Source organism: Benincasa hispida, unplaced genomic scaffold (genome assembly GCF_027475165.1).
Source record: "Benincasa hispida cultivar pf3 unplaced genomic scaffold, pf3_genome.v1.1 HicScf955, whole genome shotgun sequence".
NCBI classification, from domain to species: Eukaryota; Viridiplantae; Streptophyta; class Magnoliopsida; order Cucurbitales; family Cucurbitaceae; genus Benincasa; species Benincasa hispida.
Genome location: NW_028327103.1, coordinates 1 through 12,999, shown reverse-complemented (window position 1 = coordinate 12,999; position 12,999 = coordinate 1). Strand labels below are relative to the sequence as shown.

General features: G+C 32.9%; 2 protein-coding genes across 2 annotated transcripts; both read right to left on the bottom strand.

Moving 5' to 3' along the window:
* Positions 1 to 4,487: 4,487 nt before the first annotated feature.
* On the bottom strand, positions 4,488 to 5,645 carry LOC150029741 (F-box protein At5g49610-like). The gene has a single exon (XM_090310403.1). The coding sequence runs from the start codon at positions 5,643 to 5,645 to the stop codon at positions 4,488 to 4,490; it is 1,158 nt and encodes a 385-aa protein (XP_090166529.1).
* A 1,987-nt stretch (positions 5,646 to 7,632) lies between these two features.
* Positions 7,633 to 8,790, bottom strand: LOC150029740 (F-box protein At5g49610-like). The gene has a single exon (XM_090310402.1). It carries the CDS (start codon positions 8,788 to 8,790, stop codon positions 7,633 to 7,635), a length of 1,158 nt encoding a protein of 385 aa, XP_090166528.1.
* Between the last annotated feature and the right edge of the window lie 4,209 nt (positions 8,791 to 12,999).

The following is a 12,999-nucleotide window of genomic DNA, read 5'->3' as shown; positions in this document are numbered from 1 at the left end:
TACCAAGATAAGATTTCTCTCCTATATCCATATACTACAAACCATTTTGGTTATCACTCAAGATATGATCCACTTGTATGTCACCACATACATGCTTGGGTCACATATAGATAACTAGGGATTTTATGTTTATTGATTTGTGGTAAAGCAAATAAAACAAACAACCAAGGAAAATACAAGATGTGAAGTAAATATCATATATTAACAACACAAGTGTTTGTATACTGTTTACGAACTACAAGACATGAGACTTTAGGGCATCAACCCCAACAACATCCTCAAAAGTTCACACCTTGAGATCCATGCTCGGCTTCGTGTCGATTTTACCTCAACTACTCCATTCGAAAAGTGTTTGCATGGGTCAATAACAAGGTGAATAGGGGAAGTCGTTAATAGTAAGTGGGTGAAGGAAATGTGTCAACATTGTCCTATGATCTCCTCCATTAGTTTGAACCGTGAGTTCCTATGTTGCACCTGCTATCGTTTTTAGGCGGCACTATCTAGTTGTTAATCACGACGATCCCCTCGGAGGGTTGTAACATAGAATTCGGAACGACCCAGGCTTCAGTAAAATGAATAGGGTCTTATAGTTCTGTCTTGGGTATTAGTCTTCTATTTTGGAGGCATACTCATACCGTTCTGTAAGATTTGAAAATGGCGGGTCTACACTTACAATACTTACTAAGTGTTAGTAATGATCTTGACCGAAAACGATAATTAAATGACTATTGGAATATGAGTTATTCTGGAGATAGTATTCGGTCAAGAACTGTCTTGCTTTTGTGAAGGAATTCTTGACTGCCCCACGGTAATATTTGTTCTAAATCACTTAAGTATCGTTGCAAAAATAATGATTATGGGTACATTATCATTTTGCTAAAACTTGATTGGATTTAAAAACAATTCACTTATAGATTTTGTTTATAATTTCAGAATGACGAGTTCAATTATACAATTGTTGGCTTCGACAAACTGATCAAGGATAACTATGTAACATGGAAATCAAATTTGACCACAATACTTACAATAGACTATTTGAGATTTGTCTTAACGGAGGAATGTCCTCCCATTCCCAGCTCTAATTCCAATTGAACTGTTCGGGAAGCATTTGATAGATGGATTAGGGCGAATGATAAAGTCCGTGCTTATATTATCGCCAGCTTGTCTGACGTTTTGGCCAAAAAACACGAGAATATGAGTAATGCCAAAGAGATTATGGAAACTCTGAGAGGGATGTTTGGACAACCGTCCTTCATCCTAAGGCATGATGCTATCAAATACGTTTATAACAGCCGTATAAGAGAAGGGACCTCAGTTCGTGAGCATGTCCTGGACATGATGGTCCACTTTAATATAGCTGAAGTAAACGGTGAAGCCTGCTGGCAAGAGAAGCAAGAAAACCGCTGCAGAGAAAGGGAAATGTTTCCACTGCAACGAGAAATGGCACTAGAAGAGAAATTGCTCTAAATATCTTGCAGTGAAGAAAGTAGAGAAAGGTAAACAGGCTACTTAGATCCTGGGAACCGTTTACTCAGCTAATCCAGTGGGAGAAATTGTTGTTGAAGATGTTATTACTTGTTTTTGTAAATCTTGTAATGAACATATTGTACAAATTTTTGTTTTGAATGAAATGTTCATTTTCAGAAAATATGTTTGTTTTATCTCATAGCAACTTCTGTTAAGAATCAAATTGTTAAAAGTCATTTGCAAATATTCAGATATTTAAAACGGCTAAGATCAAAGTATAGAAAGTTTAAAGATTTCTATATCTGACTGTTAACAAAAGTTGTTAAGGCGGATCAAACGCATCTTAATCAAAGAGTTGAGAGTACCTCAATGCAGTGGGAGGAAAGTATGCTTTCTAGTCATTATTGAGAATTAGATGCATTCCCTATATAGTTTAATGAAAGCCTATTGTACACTAACATGTTTACAATGATTCTCTCGGCTATAGTGTTCGAGAATCACCTAGTAGGACTAGAAATACCAGGTTAATAACCTAGGGCAAGTGGAAAAAATATCGGGTATAGGATACCAAATAGTAAACCATGGGTATGGGATGCCCTAGTTTATTGTATTTCTCAATAAAACTTAGAAACTAAGTCTTATATATCGGATATATAAGTTACCACTGGAGTTTTAGTCCAAGTAGGACTTTGTTGGGTTTTATGTCCTAAAACTCATGGTTTATAAACAATAGAACTTATTCTGAAAATTCAATAAAGTTGTTATTGAATATATTATTATTTAGAAATCCAATAAACCAAAGTCCCTTGACTATTACATGAGTACTTGAACTTTATATGGAGACATACAAGTATATCAGGTTCGAGTAAATAGTCAAAATGATCTATAGTATATGAATAAGGTTGGGTGCCTTATTATGGTAACACTATTGAATGCGGCCTACTCTGTAGTTGTTGCAAAAAGTTGTAAAGTGATACATATGAAGTGATCCTAATTCGTGCATGTTGTGACATGAGAAGTGAGGGTGTCCTGTGCAAATGAGTTTTGTGCAAGATTGGACCACGAAACCAGTCACTTTTACTTTATAACATTGTTTAGTGTTTAAGACTGACTATTTCAAAGCGATGACCTAGGTAACTTGACCTTAATCCCGAGCTAACTATGAACTCCTGTTTATTTCTTTTGATCTGCAAACGGTGAGAGTAGACCAACTGTCTGTACTCAATAAGCTTCCCATTTTAGGATAAGACCGGATGAATAGATGGGGACATAGGGTGCAAGACAGAATTCACTCCTACCCAAATAGGGTTAGTAGAGAGGTTGTTCCCTTTAAGTGTTGATTTTGGATCTTGAACAAGAGGCCTCACCCTCTCATTGGCCCAAAAGGGATTGGATTTGTTGATTAGATCACAAATCAATTGTTCATTAGGAGATCAGTGGGACTTAAGGAAAAAAAGGTGATTTCGGGGGTAAAATAGAGATTCGACCCAGTCGTTATTACGAGCAACCTGTGAAGGGTTAACTTACTAATCATGGTTATATCGAGTGGACATAATATATCTATAGTGAGGGGAGTTCAGCTACGGGCTTTAGTGGAATCACCCATTAGTTAACGAATGGGGGTTAGATCAGTCTGATGAGTTTAGCCAATTTATCTCAGATCGTTGGAGCCCATGATTTGTAGGTCCGTGAGGTCCCCCTACTAGCTCGTAAATGGATTAACTCAAGAATAGCGTGATAAGTTAATTTGAAGTGTTCAAATTAGAATTAAATAAAATTGGAGAAATAATATTTAAATATGCTTTAAATACTCGAAGAGATGGAACTGTATACAATTAATTTAATATTTGATATTAAATTAAATAGAATTATTTAAATTGTTTAAATAATTATTTATTAAATTTATTAAGAAAATTAATTTATGAAATTAATTTTATAAAATTAATAATATTTTCAGTTTTATTAAAATAAATTGATTTATGAAATCAATTTATCAAAATTGAAAATTTGGGCGTTTGTCCGCTTACACTCAAATATGGGCTTAATTTAGGCTTAAAATGTCTGAATAGGCCCAAATCCAATTAATAGGGCAAAGACCAGCTCTAAGTCCAATTAATTAGACCCAAAGGTGAAACCCATGGCTAATGAAGCCTAGACCTATGGCCACCATGAAGCTCTCAGACATCTGTATAAATAGAGGAGCTCTTCTAATTCCATGGGGTCAGCAATTCTATCTCATCAAACCACAATGCATACACAATATGTTTCTCAAGGAAACCTTGTGTGAACATTTTTTGATATTTTTGCAACAAAGTGTAAATGTTTTTAGGATTTTTCTATTTATCAGAAGTTCTCTATTATTATTTATCATATTCAAATTCCTATAATACATATAAACGAATTAGATCTAATTTTTTATTCGTTATAATTCAATTAGGATTTTTATCTTCCCAATCAGAAAAAAAAAAATAAAGTACAAAAATAATATAGCTTTTGTTTTAACATGAAATATTTTAGTTGATTTTATAATTATCCTTTCCAAATAAAGATGTAATAGGCTTTTATTAATTGATGTGTTTGTAGAATCGGTAAAAAAAAAACGAATTCAACAATTTTCCATGTTTATCTAATATTTTAAAAATTCTTTAAAAAATGAAAATAATATTTTGAATCTTATTTCAATTTTGGAAATACAAAAGAAACAACATATAGTTTTTCTAAAAATATCCTTATATTTTTCCAAATTTCAAAATTTGAATTAGATCATCGAGTGATATATGACGTCAGTAATACCATCAATTGTTCGATATTATTAAAATTATCGTTTTAAGAAAAAAATCATTCTCAAAACTGAAACTATCTACCTATAATTACAATAATTGGTTAATTAAAGTAATAAATAATATATTCTGAAAGCTAACAATTTTGAACGAATATAATCAAAATATACTGTGTACATATTATTCTTGTCCTATTGACCTCGAGTGATTAAGTTCCTCCATCCTATACTTTTCATTTTTTCAAAGGATCTTAATCATAGTCTTATGCTTGAGTGAACGTGGTGGAGGATCAAAATTCCAACTCTCAAAATCTGACAAGAACGGAAATACCATCGTGGGTACACTATAATGACTTTGTTCCAACTTCTTGTAATTGCACTCCCCAGTCTCTATATTAGAGAACATCACGTTCTGATTATATAACCACATCATCAAAATATTTGATCCGTAAAGAGTCATAGGCATAGACCCCGAAAAATCAAACTTTTTGGTCCAAATTCTTTTGTGGTAAGAATTCTCCATTACCCATAGCTCTGTCGAGGCAGAAGGTCCATAAAACTTCCGCATCACTCCTAAATTTCCCTCATACTCCAAAAGCTCGGTACGCCATCTCGAAAAACTATCATTTTTCCTAATATTCTCGTACCCATTGATTATAGTATCCGGCATTGCAATTTTAGACCAAGTCCAAGTCTCGGAGTGGAAATCGAAAGCAAATATGGAAGTCTCATTACTTAATTTCCAATGAGCTGATCCATTAGCAAACACAGGAGCACAATGAGATTCAACAAATCCTGTATTATAATCATGTACAATATCGTGTAACTGCTTCCACCTCCAAGATTCTGAATCAAAGACCTCGTAAATGGTATAGCAAAATGGCAAAGGGCGTTTGGACGGAAGTTGATCTTGAGATAAACGTAGGATTTTGAAGTGGAAAGGATTTGAACGAAGGATGTACAAGGAAATATTTTTGGTAAAGAATCTAGTTTTGGGAATAGGAAGTCCTTTACATTGCTTTGTGGAAAGTTTAGTAATTGTGTAGAAACATTTTCTATAGTGGATCGGGTGTTGAGTTTCGCATAAGAGAAGACCATTAGGAGCAACGGCCAGGACTTGAGGATTGCGACCGGGAAGGAAACTCAAAGATAAATCTAAGGGTGGGGAATTGTTGTTGGGTTGTGGAGAAACAAAGGACAAGACGTGGGCATTGGATTTGAAAGTTTGGAGGAGGAAGCCGTCTAAGATGAGTCCATGTTGATTTTGGGATAGTAAAGTTTTATAATAAGAGTGATAATTAGCTTTGTTATAGAATTTTGAGAGAACTTGAATTTTACAAGCTTGATCGAGAGGAAATCGACTCAAAATCTCCAATACGACGTCGTTGGGAAGATCCATTTATTATCTTTTGAGTTACGAATTATGAAGAAAGGATTGAAGATGTGAGTACTGAAGTGAGAATGATGGAATGATGGGATTTATATAAGGGTTGTGTCTTCCATAAATTTCCTTAAAAGAAAAGGTTTACAAAATCAAATTAGGAAACAGAGAAACAAATCATTCCAGTTTCCTGAAAAGGAGGATAATAATAATAATAATATTTTGTTTTCTTTTTCCAAACTTGAAATTAAATTCCAGATAATCGAATAAATATGAAATCCAGTGATTTTACGCACTCTGAAGCCCTAATTTTGCCTTTAATCACTCTAGACGACATGTCACATTCCACGTGTGGATTTACCGTTTTTATTATTAATAATATAAAGTGATATTAAATAGTTAAGACGATAAATATATATATACACACACTAATTATGATTTATAAACGAATTAGTTAACAGTATTAAGTCTAATCAAAATATTCGGATTAACAGTTAATTAAAATATTTTATTATAATTAATATTAATTTAACTAATTGGATTATGAGTATAACTAATTCCTCTAGTCCCATTTTATCTCCCACTCCACATGTGTGATGTTCTTAGGAAGAAAGAACACTTGCAAATATAGGAATCAAGTCCAGAATATTAGGGAGCATTGAAGTCAAAATCAAATTACTTTGCATATCGATGTCGGTCTTATCTTTTTCGAGATTCATCCACCCACATATGTGCACAAATCTCGAAAAGGGGCATTTGTTGGAGGAGAAATTTTGGACCAATCACGTATTGTCACGTCATTTATTAAATTAATGCGAAATGCCAAAATCATCAACTTTGGGACCAATTAAGAGTTGATTTGTGTCCCAAATTGAAATTGAAGACGAATTCTGATGACATCACGTGTTTTCATCACGAACGTTGGGTTGAGTAAAATTAATTTCTATGAGTGTAATTTAGGCCTAAAATGCCTGAATAGGCCCAAATCCAATTAATAGGGCAAAGACCAAGTCCAATTAATTAGGCCTAAAAGGCCAGACCCATGGGCTAACCAAGCCTAGACCCATGGCCACCAGGAAACTCTCAGAGATCTCTATAAATAGAGGAGCTCTTCTAATTCCAATGGGTCAGCAATTCTATCTCCAGAAACCCTAGAGAGAAATCATCAACAAGCAAAAGACTCCACCCAACCGAGAGAGAATCAGAGGATCAAGTACTATAGATCAAACCACAACGCATACAAAATATGTTTCTTAAGGAAACCTTGTGTGAACATTTTTGGATATTTTTGCAACAAAGTGTAAATATTTTTAGGATTTTTCTATTTATCAGAAGTTCTCTATTATTATTTATCATATTCAAATTCCTATAATACATATAAACGAATTAGATCTAATTTTTTATTCGTTATAATTCAATTAGGATTTTTATCTTCCCAATCAGAAAAAAAAAAATAAAGTACAAAAATAATATAGCTTTTGTTTTAACATGAAATATTTTAGTTGATTTTATAATTATCCTTTCCAAATAAAGATGTAATAGGCTTTTATTAATTGATGTGTTTGTAGAATCGGTAAAAAAAAAACGAATTCAACAATTTTCCATGTTTATCTAATATTTTAAAAATTCTTTAAAAAATGAAAATAATATTTTGAATCTTATTTCAATTTTGGAAATACAAAAGAAACAACATATAGTTTTTCTAAAAATATCCTTATATTTTTCCAAATTTCAAAATTTGAATTAGATCATCGAGTGATATATGACGTCAGTAATACCATCGATTGTTCGATATTATTAAAATTATCGTTTTAAGAAAAAAATCATTCTCAAAACTGAAACTGTCTACCTATAATTACAATAATTGGTTAATTAAAGTAATAAATAATATATTCTGAAAGCTAACAATTTTGAACGAATATAATCAAAATATACTGTGTACATATTATTCTTGTCCTATTGACCTCGAGTGATTAAGTTCCTCCATCCTATACTTTTCATTTTTTCAAAGGATCTTAATCATAGTCTTATGCTTGAGTGAACGTGGTGGAGGATCAAAATTCCAACTCTCAAAATCTGACAAGAACGGAAATACCATCGTGGGTACACTATAATGACTTTGTTCCAACTTCTTGTATTTGCACTCCCCAGTCTCTATATTAGAGAACATCACGTTCTGATTATATAACCACATCATCAAAATATTTGATCCGTAAAGAGTCATAGGCATAGACCCCGAAAAATCAAACTTTTTGGTCCAAATTCTTTTGTGGTAAGAATTCTCCATTACCCATAGCTCTGTCGAGGCAGGAGGTCCATAAAACTTCCGCATTACTCCTAAATTTCCCTCATACTCCAAAAGCTCGGTACACCATCTCGAAAAACTATCATTTTTCCTAATATTCTCGTACCCATTGATTATAGTATCCGGCATTGCAATTTTAGACCAAGTCCAAGTCTCGGAGTGGAAATCGAAAGCAAATATGGAAGTCTCATTACTTAATTTCCAATGAGCTGATCCATTAGCAAACACAGGAGCACAATGAGATTCAACAAATCCTGTATTATAATCATGTACAATATCGTGTAACTGCTTCCACCTCCAAGATTCTGAATCAAAGACCTCGCAAATGGTATAGCAAAATGGCAAAGGGCGTTTGGACGGAATTTGATCTTGAGATAAACGTAGGATTTTGAAGTGGAGAGGATTTGAACGAAGGATGTACAAGGCAATATTTTTGGTAAAGAATCTAGTTTTGGGAATAGGAAGTCCTTTACATTGCTTTGTGGAAAGTTTAGTAATTGTGTAGAAACATTTTCTATAGTGGATCGGGTGTTGAGTTTCGCATAAGAGAAGACCATTAGGAGCAACGGCCAGGACTTGAGGATTGCGACCGGGAAGGAAACTCAAAGATAAATCTAAGGGTGGGGAATTGTTGTTGGGTTGTGGAGAAACAAAGGACAAGACGTGGGCATTGGATTTGAAAGTTTGGAGGAGGAAGCCGTCTAAGATGAGTCCATGTTGATTTTGGGATAGTAAAGTTTTATAATAAGAGTGATAATTAGCTTTGTTATAGAATTTTGAGAGAACTTGAATTTTACGAGCTTGATCGAGGGGAAATCGACTCAAAATCTCCAATACGACGTCGTTGGGAAGATCCATTTATTATCTTTTGAGTTACGAATTATGAAGAAAGGATTGAAGATGTGAGTATTGAAGTGAGAACGATGGAATGATGGGATTTATATAAGGGTTGTGTCTTCCATAAATTTCCTTAAAAGAAAAGGTTTACAAAATCAAATTAGGAAACAGAGAAACAAATCATTCCAGTTTCCTGAAAAGGAGGATAATAATAATAATAATATTTTGTTTTCTTTTTCCAAACTTGAAATTAAATTCCAGATAATCGAATAAATATGAAATCCAGTGATTCGATTTTGTGATTTTGCGCACTCTGAAGCCCTAATTTTGCCTTTAATCACTCTAGACGACATGTCACGTTCCACGTGTGGATTTACCGTTTTTATTATTAGTCTTAAAATGTTGTTAATTACTTAATTATTAGTCTTAAAAGTGTTATCCATTACAATTACCTTAAAAAAATTACATTGCAAAAACCAACCTAAAGTATGGTTGCAATTACTATTATATCCTTAAACTTATACAAATTTAAAATTGAAACCTCAAACTTACATAATTATAAAAGTTATAACAATTGAGTAGTTTAAAAGTTCAATATTATCATCTGAATGTCCATTTTCTACAACAAATATAAGTTTGATGGTCTGATTTTAACAATTTGAGGATCCAATTTTTACGATTGAAAGTTTGATGGGGTAATTACAATTACGGCAAGTGGTTTTGGCAATTTATCCTAAAAAGAATTTATTAAAGTCAAAATGGTTCAATAGGCTCGTGGATGTTTCCAAGTACCAGAAGAAGCTTACGTAGACAAAATTTGATTGCAGAAGGGTTCAAGAGGGACTTCACTGAATCCATAATCAAATCAGGAAATCTAAGATTTGGTTAAATCTAGATTTTATTTGGTTAAAAATTTTATTTCAAGCCCAAATTTGATTTTTGATTATTTTTCTTCCCCTCCTTTTCTAAAATTGTTAGCCATGTACCAAATCTTTTTCATTAATTAAATTTTATCTCCAAATCAAATTAAGGTGGAGATGAAATTGAATTTTCATTTTAAATTCAAAAGTTTTATGTTTTCATCTCTAAATCAAATTAAATTGCGATGAAACTTGAATTTTCATTTTTAATTCTAGATTTTTTAGTTTTACCTCTATATCAAATTAAATTAGGGATGGAACTTATATTTTCATTAAATCCAAACATTTTGAATTTTATCTCTAAAATAAAATTAAATTGAGGACAGAGCTTAAATTTTTTCGTAAATTTAGCCATATCCCAAATTTCTTTCTTAGAATCAAGTTTGTAAGTTTTAATCTCCAAATCAAATTAAATTAGGGATGAAACTCTAATTTTCATTTTAAATTCAAAAATTTTAAATTTTGTCCCTAATCAAATTAATTTGGGATGAAACTTGAATTTTTCTTTTTAAAGTTTGAGAATTTCTACGTTTATCTCTCCAAATCAAATTAAATCTGAGATAAAGGTTGAGATTTTTCTTAAATTAAAAGTTTGGTTGTCTTCTATTACATATTTTAGTTAAACTAATTTGCATATCGATGTCGGTTTTATTTTTTCGAGATTCATCACCCACATCTGTGCACAAATCTCGGAAAGAGAAGGAGAAATTTTAGACCAATCACAGATTGCCACGTCATTTATTAAATTAATGACGAAATGCTAAAATCATCAAATTTAGGACTAATTTAGAGTTGACTTGTGTCCCAAATTGAAAGTGAGACGAATTCTGATGACGTCACGTGTTTCGTCACGAACGTTGGGTTGAGTAAAATTAATTTCGCCTAATTTGACGTTACAATTTGGGTATTTGTCCCCAAATATGGGCTTAATTTGGGCCTAAAAATGCCAGAATAGGCCCAAATCAGATTAATTGGGCCAAAGACCAGGCCTAAGTCCAATTAATTACGCCCAAAGTCCAGGCCCATGGGCTAACCAAGCCTAGACCCATGGCCAACGAGGTCCAAGTCCATGAAGCTCTTCGAAGATCTCTATAAATAGAGGAGCTCTTTTCATTCCAAGTGGGTCAGCAATTCTACTTCCAGAGAGCCTAGTCTAGAGAGAAATCATCAACAAGCAAAACAAGTCCAACTCCATAAAATACGTTTCTCGGGAAACCTACAAAACATTTTTGGAAGTTTTTGCTATAAAGTGTAAATATTTTTAGGATTTTTTTATTTATAAGAAGTTCTCTATTATTATTTATCATATTCAAATTCCTATAATATATATAAACGAATTAGATCTAATTTTTTATTCATTAGAATTTAATTAGGATTTTTATCTTCCCAATCAGAAAAAAATAAAGTACAAAAATAATATAGGTTTTGTTTTAACATGAAATATTTTAGTTGGTTTTATAATTATCCTTTCCAAATAAAGATGTAATAGGTTTTTATTAATTGATGTGTTTGTAGATTCGGTAAAAAAAATGAATTCAACAATTTTTCATGTTTATCTAATATTTTAAAACTTCCTTAAAAAATGAAAATAATATTTTGAATCTTATTTCAATTTTGAAAATACAAAAGACACAACATATAGTTTTTCTAAAAACATCCTTATGTTTTTCCAAATTACAAAATTAGATTATCTAGTGATATATGGCGTAAGTAATATCGTCAATTGTTCAATATTATTAAAATTATCTTTTTAAGAAAAAAAAATCATTCTCAAAACTGAAAGTGTCTACTTAGAATTACAATAATTGGTTAATTAAATTAATAAACAATATACTCTGAAAGCTAACAATTTTGAACAAATATAATCAAAATATATTGTGTACATATTATTCTTATCCTATTGACCTCAAGTGATTAAATTATTCCATCCTATACTTTTCATTTTTTTTAAGGATCTTAATCATAGTCATGCTTGAGTGAACGTGGTGGAGGGTCAAAATTCCAACTCTCAAAATCTGACAAAAACAGTTGGCAAACGGCTGTTCTGCAGCGACAATGTACAGCGGTCGACTGCAGAACAGTCGTGGAAGCCTCGCGGCGGCGCTCGGGTCGCGGACAATGCAACGACGGTTGGTGGCTTCGCGACAAAAACGAGGAGCAACGGCTCGACGACTGGAAAAGGAGCTCGACTCGTGGATCGGTTCGACAAGAGAGGGTTTCCTTTCCGTGAGATAGGATTGCAGAAGGCTTTGAGCAGGGAGTTCATTGAATCCAGAATCAAATCAGGAAATCCAAAATTTGGTTAAATCTAGATTTTATTTGGTTAAAAATTTTATTTCAAGCCCCAAATTTTATTTTTTTATTATTTTTCTTCTCATCCTTTTCTAAAATCGTTGGACACGTACTAAACCTTTTTTTCATTAATTAAGTTTTATCTCCAAATCAAATTAAAGTAAGGATGAAACTTGAATTTTCATTTTAATGTTTAAAGTATATAGTCTATGCGACGGATTTGAGAAAAGAGTTAATAATACGAAAGTACAATGAGTATGCAAGGGAACAAGTTGGGAAGGATTTTAACTAACACTTCCTAAGATTGCGTTCATGTTATGCAATCATGCTACATATATACAACAGCAAGTCATCTCTCAATGCAAATGCTATAGCTTTTAGTTTTAGAACGCATACAATGTATGCGATGATGTCTATAGGACTTATGTCTAAGCCTCTATTCTTGTCTATGTGATGATGAATGACACACACATACACAAGGCGACTGCATACTACCATATCCTATTTCTAGGGTGCATGCGATGCATGTTAGAAAACAGAACTTATCTCTAAGTCTCTATCGCTTTCTCAAGTCTAGATTCTAACCTAGCTCTCTCAAGTCTTAGGTTCTTTCTTTAGACTCTCTCTCGAGTAGCTCTAAAGGTGTGATGGACGCAACATAAAACAAGATGATCGCATGCAACGAAGATCCTAGGTCATGTTAGCTAAGTACTTGTCAACCCATTCGAAAGTTTCGTTACTCATGCGTATTGTAAAGAGATTGAATAGATGTAGAAATGCAGGTTCCATTATATAAATGAAATCGAAATACATAATGACAATGTGAAATAAGATAAGGAACCTAGTAGCAATTTCTTGCTTCCCAAGGCTTTTACACTGTTTTTCTCTACTGTGCTCAAAAGATATTCTTGCTTTTGCAAGAGTCGGCCCTCTCTCTGTTTTCCACACTCCCTGGCACTCTCTCGAGCTGACAAGGACGATCTTCCTGCGTCTTCTCTCCTCTCTCGCCTCCACCTTC